Here is a 12,863-nt window from a genome sequence, read left to right on the forward strand (position 1 = left end):
AGAGAGAGAGAGAGAGAGAGAGAGAGAGAGAGAGAGAGAGAGAGAGAGAGAGAGAGAGAGAGAGAGAGAGAGAGAGAGAGAGAGAGAGATGCAGCTGATCTCTGGGTATTTTATAAGGTCCACACAACACACGCTTAACACACCAAGTAGCTCCCTCGAGAACAACACACCAAGTAAAAGGTGTGACACATGTTCCCATGTTTGGACAGAGCAATTTCGGCGGGCACGTCATCAGGAATACACGAAACTATTAAACGCATTTCAGCAACAGGTTGGGGACCAAAATATACTGTCGCTTAAAATGTACAAACTATTTTAAATAACAGGCTAATACTCGCATTTGCTACTGATAAATATCGTAGTTTTAGCTTGCAAACTTCAAAGTAAACTCTACCTAGATCATTTAAAACAATACAACAAATTATAATACCACTGTTACCACAAAAAACATAAATAACTTTCGCCTTGTGTAAAAATTCTTCCCATTTCTCCAGAAAACGGAAAATATGTGAAGAAGTTCTATCTCCAAGTCCAAACTCCAAGTAATAATATATTTTGGTGAATATATTTTTTTATTTATTTTTATTTGACATTGCTCCGATTTCCATCAGAATCAACGGGTTTTCTCAAATTTTGCATTAATTATTCCCTCTTCCACATTTTTTAGCCAGATTTCAAATATTTTTAATTCTAGCTCCAGCATCCTGATTTTAAATATTGGAATCAAATTCTAAAACTGTACAGGTATTCTGTTTCAATTCTTTTTTCAAGATTCAAATTCAAATATATATTTCTAGTGAGCATATTGTAATTCCAAAAGGAAATTTTAATGTATTTTAATACAACCTTCCAGTTTTATATTCTATTTACAATATCATTTGAATTTCCTGTATTTAATAATTCAATTATAATAATCTGGTTCAATTATTCGGAGCTATCTTTTTTCCCATTTTTCTGAAACTTTTTTTTCAAACTTGTCGAGGTAGCTTCAGGGTTCTGGTCAGTTTCATGTGAATATTTGTATTATTTATATAATCAATTCAACTCTTTGCATGTATATTTACTTTTTGCTTCCTGTTTGTAAGTTCTGTAAAGTTTAATTTTGTATTTGTGTTGCTTTTTTTAATAGTTATATTTAGTTAAATAGTTTTGTTAACTTTTTTTTTTAGTTTGGTATATACGTTACATATTTATTATATTTGCACAGTAGTTTGCTTGTTTGGAATTCTAAGTAAGAGTCAAATTTCTAATTTAGTTTTTGTGAAATTACATTTTATTAATTTGTATTATTGGTGAATATTTACTATGTCGTGTCTAGTAAACTTCCTTTCCAGCAGACATCTGGTTGATGGTAAGGAAGTTGAACTTGGTTTCTATTTCAACATTTTCTCCAGTTTCAGTTCCCTCTTTAACTCTGTTTTCTCTCAATTTATAGTTTTCTTTGCATCTTTACTTCTCAATCCATAACTTCAGCTACATTTATCTCTCTATATCAACTTATTTCCTATTTTACTCATTATATTTATGACGAGGATAGGTCACTTACTCCTCTGATTTCTCGGCTATTTAAAAAGATTTCTCGGCTAATCGGCTTAACACCTATCGACGGTAAATTGCTTCAATCTATAACCGTAAACACCACTCACTCACCTATATTAGTTTAATAAAGGGGCATAACATTGACTCACCAAGAACCGTTTATGTTAAAACAATTGACTCTTATTTTTCCCAACATATTTCAAGCAGTTGAATGTGAACAGAATTGCGACAATATACAGTATCAAAGCCTTTGATTCTATATATCCGGCGCGTGGTATTGATGTGGGTGGTGGGCAGGTTAAGTGGGATTTGGACTTGGTTATTACAAAAGATGCGAAGGCTTAGCATAAATGCAGCAATATCCCAGTTAGAGTTGTTTCTAGTGGGGTATCTAAGGGGCATGTCCTGGGACTCCTGTTGCTTAATATATAAATGATTTGGACACGGTGTTGAACAGCATGATTAGCAAATTTGCATATGAAACTGAGTGGAAATAAATTTAGAAGAATGTTGAAATTCATTACAAGATCACTAAAATGCCCATTTAAAATTTACGAAAGTTTAATGCTTACACTTACAGGGATCTGAGCCTGGGCGTTGATAGATGTCTGCGGGAAAGTGTTAAAACTTTGTAATAAATATTTATCGCAAAAATTTTGAGTCATGATCAGCAGAGATAGGCCAAAAAAATCGATGTATAATGATCGATTTAAGGCAAATACGAAACCGAAATTTCTATCTGGAATCGTTAATAATAATATGTAAAATGCTTTTGTTTGTATTACCCTTGTTAAACCCTATTTATATAATGCTGTAAAATTTGTGTACTGTACTATACAGTAGACATAAATTTACTTGAACGTGCACAGGTAAGGTTAATTCAGATCATTCTAAGAATTAAAAACCTCCCTTGAAGAGAACTTAAGAACACTGTTTTAAATTATCTATTAAGGAGAAGAGGAAGGGGAAGACACGAGAGAAACATTCATATGTATCGGGTGAATAATAAGTGGAATATTTACAGGAGTCTAAATATATGGAGAACGAAATGGAATACGAACCATAAGGATACGAATTGGAAAAAAAATTAGACGATTTATTAAAGATCTTGGTAAATGCCGGGGTGGGAATTAGATTTTTGGGAAACACCACCTGCTAACATAATAGACATGGAATTCCTAGATTGTTTCAAGCATAGTTTGATAGACTAATAGGAGTAGTCTATCAGAGACAGTATCCCTCTTCTAAACCCACTCATCCTTCTACTCCATCCATCTTGTCACCACCCACTCCGTCAACCATTATTCCCCCACCACCACCACCATCTCGTCCCTCCCCCTCTTCCTTCCCCACCTAAGGTATCATCCATCCCACCTCCATCACGGGTCCTCCCGGACCACGGGGAGGGTTCGCCATACGCATCTGGGATAACGTCAGCCAAAATCCAATTTTGGTTGAGCGAGTTTTTACTCCACATGGAAATATAGCGTTGTGCTCGCCTTCTCACGTCGTCTTTACCTGTTATGCTAATGAAAAAAATTATGTATTTGTAATTTGGATATGCAAATGACTCATTTTTTGGTGGATATTGAGGTGATCTCATAGGTTTTGTTTGTATAAATGAGCACCACTAGGATATTGATCTGTTAGAAACGTTAAAGACTATCCATCTTTTCTTATATACATAAATCCCAGGGATGAAGCAGCTGACCCCAGCGTCTGCCCGTCCACAGAGTGCAACAGGAACTACTCCGGCAGCGTCGGCAAGACGTACGAGCTGCAGGTGCACTGGCCGCTGGAGACCAAGAAAACCCCAGTGTGCAACCTGACCTTGGTGGCTGCCGGCGGCTTACACGGGGACCTCATCCAGCTGGCCTTCCACAAGTTCTCTCTGGGCAAGTTCAACTCCCACACGGACCGTGGGTGTCCTCACGGCCACATGCAGATCATCGAGGACCAGAGGAAGTACAGGTCGGTACTTCATGCGGCCACTACTATTATTGCTTATTATATTAATACAATTATTTATTATTGATCAATATTATGAAGTGCTGTTATTAGTCGTGTAATAAAAACTAGTTAATATAATAGCCAAGTGTTGGGGTGTATCTGAAATAGTATGAGTGTAAATGCTAGTTCTTGTTAATGTTAGAGTACTCGGCGTTTATGTGTTCTTGTATGTGGCGTAGGTTTGTTCAAGCATGTGTGTGTATATGTGACGAGCATGAGTAAATGCATGTGAGATCCATGTGTGTGGCATGCAATTGTATAATATATATTATATATATATATATATATATATATATATATATATATATATATATATATATATATATATATATATATATATATATATATATATATTATCATATAATCTGTGGTACGGATGTAGACATGGATATAGCGTATGCGCCTGCGTGTAACTAAGAATTAAGGGAAGGTATATTTGCTATTTGTGTCTACAAAATCGAGCTATTTGCTTTTGGACCCCACAATTCTGACTAATCTATTTTCCCTCTATTATATCTACTACATATAAACTACTCTAACACAAACACACACTCACATATCCATTCATCCCCAGGAATCAGCCTGTAGCAGCTGTCTATCTCCCTGGAACATATTTACTAGGTGAGCAGAGGCATCAGGGTGAATGAAAATCTATCCATTTGTTTCTACCTCGGCAGGGAATCGATCCCAGGCCCTTAGAACTACAACCTCCGAATGCTGTCCACTCAGCCGTGAGGCCCCCAACTCTGATACTGTGAGCACACACATTATGTGTGTGCGTGTCTGTGTGTGTTATTATCTAAAGCTTCAGTGGCCGTCAGACAACAGGTCGGAGAAATCCAAATCGACGCAGATCACAGCTGATTAATATCAGTGTGACAGGGTTCTGATGCAATTATGTTGGCTTGTAACCGGTGCAATATTGTCTCACACACACACACACACACACACACACACACACACACACACACACGCACACACGCACACACGCACACACGCACACACGCACACACGCACACACGCACACACGCACACACACACACACACACACACACACACAAACACCTCTGTCTCACCTTTCTCATCCTCTACGCGAGCCTATCAGCCTATACCATGTTCTATGTCTCTGATTCCACTCATCTCTGAGTCCTTCAAATTTGTCTGTATGTCTGTATCTGTCCCTATGTCTGTCTCTCACCGTCAGTGACTCCTAGTGATAGCGTGTGTCCTAGCGTTTCTCACGTCAAACTGGGAATAATATAGTGAATTGTGGTACTCGGAAAATCCATTATCAAAATACAATGCACACATTGCACTGTGCTTAAGGAATTATTTATCCCTTTTATCTATACAAAATTACTCTCGGGGAGTATTTGGGGTTATTGGATTTGTTACTTTTTGATATCAGAAAGGTCGACAATAACAAATGTTATTCAAATTATTCAATAGATAAATTTAGAAAGTTCAGAGGTGGATGTTAACAATGGAAAATGAGATGCTTACTCAAACCACTGCTTACAGATATTGTGTGGATAGACGAGACCAGGATACCTCTCTCTTCATTCATTCCAGCTCATATTATTGAGTCATTAAGAATTATTGAGACGCAATATTTATTATTCTGTCAGTTCAAATAATGGATAGTTTGCCGCAGGAGCAAGTGTCTCGGAAGTTCGCTTTCCAAAAGAGAACTTAACTGGCAAGTTATAAGAGGATTCACTCATGGGATGGAGGAAGAAGAAAGGAAATAAAAGGATGGAGGTGAGAGCAAAGTTGGAAAAAGAAAGAGATAGGCAAAGAAGAAAAAATAAATAAAAATATGATTTACAAGAAAAGGACAAGCAGGAAAAGGAGAGAAAGTGGGTCAGACGATAAAGGAACAATAAATAGGAAACCAAGAACGGAAGAATTAAGTAAAGGATAATGAAGTACAGAAGTAAATAAGGAGCCAATGAAACAAAATATGGAGGGGGTAAACAAGTCGGCAAGGAGAGCCTCCAAAGAAATGTTAAGCGAAGGGAGGAGAGAAGACAAATGATCTTTCCCAAAAGTTTAGAAAAGATTGTCGGGATTCAATTGTTGAGGTGTTTGGAGTTTCTTATGTGGGTTTTTATACGGCATCCACCATCTCTACGGCCGTCGGCCAACACTGCATCATGTTTCTTAAAGCTTCAAGACTTGTGACAACTCTTTGTTGCCGGCCAGTTCCACAAGTTTTGTGCCTCCATTACTGTATATTTATATCGGAACTATTCATAGGTCTGGCAACATTCTAGGGAGATCTAGACAAGCTACAAGAGTCTTACCTGCTAATATAAATCTCTTGCATTATATGCAAGAGATCTGTCAACACTGCAAAGTCTGGCAACACAACAAGCTATCTGCCAACATTGCGAGAAGTCTGTCAACTCCACAAGATGCCAGCCAACACTACATAACGTTTGCTAGCGCTACAAGAGGTCCACCAACACTAGAAGAGTTTCGTCAGAAGTAAAAAAAAAAATTCAAATCGTCCAGGAAACAGTGAGGTAAAATATTAAATTTCAGTTTAAAATTGCAAACTAGTAATTAAATTAGTTTGGTCAATAAACAGTAAAATTCTGTGCAAATATAAGTGACGAACTGCAGTCTCCTGACAGCCCATCACACAACCTCTCCCCTCCCCCCCTCTCCCTTTCTCCCCTTACCCCTTCCATCTTACACTTCCCGTCACATCTTCCCCCTTATCCCCTCCGCATCACCCTTCCCCCTTTTCATCTCACCCCCCCCCCTCCCTCCAACACCCCTTTCTTACCCTCGAAAGCAAATACGAAATAAAATATTTGCAATCGACGACAGTCATCACTCGGTGAATATAAAGGTCAGGGGGTCACAAGTAAAAGGTCAGGGGTCACAAATGAGAGGTCAGGGGTCACAAGTAAGAGGTCAGGCAGGGGTCATGATGCATTATTATAATGGCACTGCCAACTTACTCTCCGTCCAGAGGTTGCTGTTCATGTGTTCATGTTTAGCCTGCATGTGTATCTGCTCAGTACGAACAGCTGCTCAGTGCAATCAGTTCCCCAATATGCGCATTTGCACAGCACATGCAGGTCTCGAGTGCAGAGCTACGGGATGAGGTTAAGAGAAATAAATCTTATGCCACAAGAGTAAAAATAAGAAGAGACGACTTAGATGTATGATATTCTAAGGTGATCGGATAAGATGATCATGAAATTGTTCTAAATTGAACAAATTAAATCAAGATGTCACAAGTGAAAACTAAATAATTTAAAGAGTTTAAAAGAGATGCAAAAGAGTGCTGGGTCGGTGTGCGAATTGTGGATAGGTGGAATGCACCGAGAGAGGAGTAACAAAGACAGAAAACAATAACAAATCTCCGTATCAGATATGACAAGTCTTGAAGAATTGAAAGTAGAGCACCAACACATTCCATCAAGAGTAGAGGCGGGCCCAGGAGATATTACTTCCAACCTGCCAGCACTATAAGGGTAAGGACGCATGCTCGAACACCTCTGACACAGAAGCAACGTTCAAAATCAGAACTATTAGACTAAGAATGTAGGACAAGTAGAAATAAGACAAACGTGAGCTCGAGAAATGTCAAGTAAGATTTTTTTCAGAATGAAACTTAAAAAAATATGAAACACACTACAGAATTTGTTACTGCAATATCTTCATAAACAACTTCAAAATAAAATATAAGAAGGAAACGTGTGGAGTCTTTGTATGATATCCCAGGTCGAAAAGGAGGTGGCCAGAAGCCAGCGCTCAACCTTCTGCCACGTGTAGAAGATTACGTGTTGGAGAGTTCTCCTCTTAACTAAATAATGTAAAGAAACAAAACATTTAGGTTCTCCAGAGAACTTGAGCCTCTTCCGCAGTGCAGCGAGGAAGGATAAATATTTCAGTGAGGTACTTTTGGTACGAGTGAGAAGGAGGGAGGGAGGAGGAGGGGGTGAGGAGAAATGGAACAGAGAAGAGAAGACAAATTAATATGAGAAGTTTAAGGAATAGAACGTGGAGGAGGAGGAAACAGGTAGACACGTTGTGGAAGGATGTAATGGAATATAACTACATTTATTGTTATGCACTGTAGAAGGAAATAATATGGAGGAAGCCGAGGGATATTGGTGAAGTTGATTGGTAATGGAACAATTACCCCACCCAACACCCACTGCAACAATGGGAGCAACATAGAGAGAGGGAGAGTAGTATACATCTTCCTCTGCTGCCAAAAGGAGTTCGACACTGGAGACTATTACGCGATATTTTTTTACACTCCTCCGTACAGACGCTCATCTCACCCGCACACACACACCCTTCTCACTCACACTCCTTCATACTGATACCCCTCACTCTCACACCCCTCCATACAAATGCCTCTCTCACCCACACAAGCACACTCCTCCATACAGACGCCCATCTTCCCCTCACCCACACTCCATACCGTGCTGGTATTCCTGCTACACACACACTGTTGCCACACAACACTATACGCTACGAAGTGTTCAATCAACATGTTTTATCATTTTTCTTATAATCCATCTTATACTTTTGTCCAGTAATATATCCATGAACCTCTCTCTTCACGTGCTGTTATTCTTATTTATTAAAAAAGGTTGTATTTACCCTTCAACTTTCTAATTATATTATAGCATAAAAAAATTTAAACGTAGCACATTTAAGTGGCTTAAGATCAGCGAACTCTCGCACCTCCGAATAAGTAGGATATGTCGCTTATCGCTACATACTGAAACGCTTACTTTATTAGGAATTTAAAGATAAAAATTCCTGAACGCACGAGTGAAATTCATTGTGGAACATTTTATGGTTTCGAGGCTATCAGCTGAGTAAACATTACTTCATAGAAAATGCGTTCAGATTTTTTTATGGAAAGCTATTGCAATTTCAGGGTAAGAGAATTTGGTTTGCTCAGTTCTGCATTTATCAAGATATGCTCGTTCCAGTATATATATTATTTTTCATATTTTTTAATGAGTATTAACACTTTGATGTGGTATTATATTAAATATAAATAATATTAGACTGAAAAAGCGCATAATATATGAGTCGTCTCATAATCATTAATCGTTAAATATTTACTTTCCTTGTTTATGGGTTCCTCCTTTTTAGATGGTGTGGGAAGTTAATATAAATGATCTGTTGTAAGTGCAGCCGGCCGTTAACATGACTTAAGTTACGAATGAAGTGAATGGTTAAAATGGTCGATCAAATAAAATTGATGAATGGAATAGTCGATCAACGTTGTTCAAGCAGCAGATATAACATGCAGTAAAGAGTTAAAATATCTAACCTAATGGCAATGTAGGGAAAGAAGGAGAGGAATATATACATTTGCTGGTTCTGCTCTGCATACAATGAGAACGGAATAACATTTACAATTATATGGTTTTCATGTAAGAGTTGCCATTGATAAGAACAAAATTAGGAATAATTTTAGCCATTATGGATTAATGAATGATGATACCTGCTATGACACTCCCATACATCGGATGTGTTGTGCGGTGCCCATATAGCAGTGGGTGTACATGTCTACCGTGTGCTTGCAGGCCGGGGTTCTGGTGCGGAGACGGCGTCGGCCTGGAGATGTACTATTCAGAAACACCCTCCGTTTCCGTCATCATCACGCGGCTACCCATAGACAATGACCTCACTGCTCTTGACGCCTTCTCCAGCATCTACGTGAAGATGTCCTACAAGTTTCTTCGACGGGAGTCGGCTGTAGTGAGGTACGGGAAGCCGACGGAGCCCAAGTACCTGGGTCTGCGAGACAAGACGACAGTGTGCGACGCTCTCTTTACCGACTGTGCCCAGCGGCCGTGCTTCGTGCAGTCTCCAAACTTCCCCGGGATGTATCCGAGAAACACCACCTGTTACTACCGTCTCAGCCAGACGAGGTCGCCACCGGGCAAGAGGGCAGTCATCGCTCTCAGTCAGGCGGACGGCCATTTGGTACATGTAAAGAGCCTGGTGCAGCCGCATGACACCACTGAGCGACATCTCAAGCTCTATGGAGACTGCTACTACGTCGGAGACTATGTGCGGGTATACGATGGCGACGCAACGACCTCACCCGTGTTGGTCACCTTCTGCCGCGGAGACGTCGTGCCCGAGATCGTGTCCTCGGGTCCAAATATGCTTATAGAGTTCACCACCTCTCCTTACGATTATCCTCATCACGAAGCGCCTTGGACACATGTGGCAGGGTTCGAACTGCGAGCCGAGGCGCGTTTCATACCCGCGGCAGCTATTGGTGAAGACTGTCGCGTGGAAATCCGCAGCAGCGACAACAGCACTGGGTGGGTGGAGGGCGCTACACACAGTGTGCCTCCCAACACGACCTGCGTGTGGCAGTTTCTGGGCACGCACGGCCAGGTTGTGTGGATCACCTTCGTGCACTATTTAAGGCAGACGCAACTCGCCAAACTCCAAGCCAAGTTGTGTTCGACGCAGCTGACAATCAGTGACGGAGACTGGCCAGGAGGGAAGGCCATTGCTAGACATTGTCACGACACAGAGCCGCGCACCTGCGACCGTGCCAGACGACTCCTCGACGACGCCAACGTTCGCCCCTGCGACTGGAATGAATCTTATGTCTCCACTGGCAGGAACCTGAGCATGTCTCAGTATTTCGGAGATGGAAGCATTGTTACTAAAGTTTCATTTATGCTCAGGTAAGAGTCTTGTGTAACTTTGTGCTTATATCTTCAATACAAAGCTTAGCCAGAAATGAAACAAGTAAGAGAATACTGCATTGTAACCTTAACTCTTATATCAAGTTTACTCAGTTTAATGAATAGTTTTACTCCAATTAAGTACCACATGCTATCCGGTTGGTATGTGGCTAAAAGGTTAGGTATATAATGGTTGTGCTGAGCCCAAGTGATCTTTAAGCTTAGTATTTTACATGTATAGTTAACAAGTAATATATTTCTTATTTGTCCATCATGTACCCAAGACCCTGGGCGGCAGTGGATAAGTTTTCGCAATGTCTACAGTGACTAAGCTTGGGATATTTGGCAACTGTTTTGGTAGTATATATAATTTTGAATTAAATAATTTTACATTTCTTAAGCATTTCTTATAAAATTCTTTAAATATAAATATTTATTCCATCACGGTGATCATGGGTGCGCAAATGGTTTTGCTGAAACAATTTACATTTGTTCCGAACTAATTCGACAGATGGCACAGTTACTTGAAGCCGAGCGGTAGTACTCAGTTCATTAGAATATCTGCATAGTAATTAATTTTAAATGATTGTATGTATCGTGCTAAAAACTATCATGTGACGTGTGTTAATATGAATTATGGATGCAGGGAACGGAACTCTCGGCCACATATCTTCCAGAGCGAATTGCTACCGTCATTATATTGAGATATAACTAGATCAACCAGTTATACCGGCAACGTGTTGGGTAGAGCCAGCTTCAGTCTGAGCTCGGTTCCCCGCATTACCAAAAGTATGTGAATGTGTTTAATTGTATGATCTCCTGGGCAGGTACGAGTTCGTAGACCGTCGTCAGACAGGAGAGTGGGCGGGCGATCCCTGCACGCGTGTCGTCATGAGTGACGGCACCTCGCGCGGGAACATCACCTTCACCGCCCCGCGGGATGTGTTCCTGTATGGTCGTGGGGGGCGGCCCTCCGTGTCCTGCTCGTGGCGCCTGCTGGGTGCTGCGGACCAGGTGGTGCGGCTCACCATTAACAGCATCCTCACTGGCTCGTCTACCTGCCGGACACAAGTGAACCGGCAGACGAAGGCACTGCGCTGTATACCTGGTGGGGCCTCACACATGTCTCTGTCTATATCTGAGTGGCCCTGGGCTGACGTGGAGCTGCCACTCGCCTGTGTCTGCTCCCACGACTCCATACCCATTACTCAGGTGTCTCATGGGCCAGACCTCACCCTCAACCTCACCATCAAGGGCATGCTGCCCCACGAAGACTACAGACATTACTCCTTCAATGCCACATACGAGTTCCTGAAAGCGCCCGGGTGTCTTGGGGCTACGCGGGTGCTCTCAGGGGCTGCCGGCGAGATTGTGGCAGATTCTTCTCCTTCTAACTCCAAAGGAAGCTGTGAAGGGTTTCCCTGGTTGCTGAAGACTCCGCCAAAACATTCACTCTTCCTGACCTTGCCGCGCGCTAGCCTCGACAACGGCACCTGCGCCTCCGATACTCGCTTGTTCTTCCATGTTCCAGGAAGTGCTGAACCCGTGCTCGGGGTGTGCCCCGCTGCTGACCAAGCTGCGGCCATTACCTTCTTCTGGCCACCTCCGGAGCCTCGAGTGATGAGCCCACACACCCCTGAGGAACAGTCCAATACCAGCGGTGCTTCCGACGTAAACGATGCCGAAGACAAACCCACGAGCCGCGAATTGGACTTTCGAGAGTCTGACGGTCGTGAGTCTTCGCTGGTAGTGGTGTGGGAGCCCCGGAGCGCCTCGAGTCTTCGGCTACGCTGGCTAACCACCTGGAAACCGGCTGATGCTGAGAGGACGGATGACGGAATAGGGACGCCCCTCACGGGTGGCTTGGGAGGGTGGCGGGACGAGCCCCCAGACCCACCCTGCAAGGAGCTGTGCCCGGAGCTGAGCGCATGCATCCCCCCGGAACTCTGGTGTGACGGGCGCAAACACTGTCCGGAAGGTCAGTTCCTGCAGTCTGTCTGTCACCACCTACCCCATATAACCTCCCTTCCTTTATTCTATCATTATTCGCGGTTTTCCTTATAACTTATTTCAGGTATCATCATAAAATGTACTAATTGAAAGTTTGTTAAGTGCATTTGTTGTTTTCGTGCTCAACTCATTAATGTTACCTGAGGTAAAGTATGTCTTCGTTTGAATATGATAAGAATATGATGCATGTAAGAATAAGGTAAGAATAGGATGAATGTAAGAAAAAATGTAAGTGGAAAGTAAGAATAAGAAAAGGGGGTAGGAAGAAGCAATAGGGACAAACCTTAAGTAGATCACGCTTGTTAAGAAGGTTGGAACATTTAAGTATATCCTGTGAAACGGAAGAGTCAACAGTCTTGGTTTTTCCGTTCAGTATAATCAATATATATTTGTCCCATGATAGGTGTGCCACAATTACATCGTTCAATCAATTCGCGGTCAAACATTTTTTGTTCTCTGATAATTAATATTAACTGTACTCAAAAGGATTAATATCGACAGCGTTACCGTTTATGTAACTGCTATTTTGGACATCCTCGCTTGCATATATATTAAATGAAGATAAAAATGCTATATACACTGATTTATATTTCCGGTCAAACAATA

The 12,863-nt window shown here is 41.5% G+C and overlaps 1 protein-coding gene across 2 annotated transcripts in view; it reads left to right on the top strand.

The window, feature by feature from the left end:
* Window positions 1-12,863, top strand: part of LOC138366937 (uncharacterized) — a 63,982-nt gene that overhangs the window by 44,838 nt on the left and 6,281 nt on the right. Inside the window, exons 2-4 of one of the 2 annotated variants that reach the window (XM_069328225.1) lie at window positions 3,235-3,510; window positions 9,123-10,247; window positions 11,075-12,225. In XM_069328225.1, coding sequence (XP_069184326.1) covers window positions 3,479-3,510; window positions 9,123-10,247; window positions 11,075-12,225 — 2,308 coding nt within the window. In that variant the 5' untranslated portion in view covers window positions 3,235-3,478. The remainder of the gene's footprint in view (window positions 1-3,234; window positions 3,511-9,122; window positions 10,248-11,074; window positions 12,226-12,863) is intronic. The other variant, XM_069328224.1, reaches the window with a different exon arrangement.

The sequence above is a fragment of the Procambarus clarkii genome, chromosome 21 (assembly GCF_040958095.1).
Source record: "Procambarus clarkii isolate CNS0578487 chromosome 21, FALCON_Pclarkii_2.0, whole genome shotgun sequence".
Taxonomy (NCBI): Eukaryota; Metazoa; Arthropoda; class Malacostraca; order Decapoda; family Cambaridae; genus Procambarus; species Procambarus clarkii.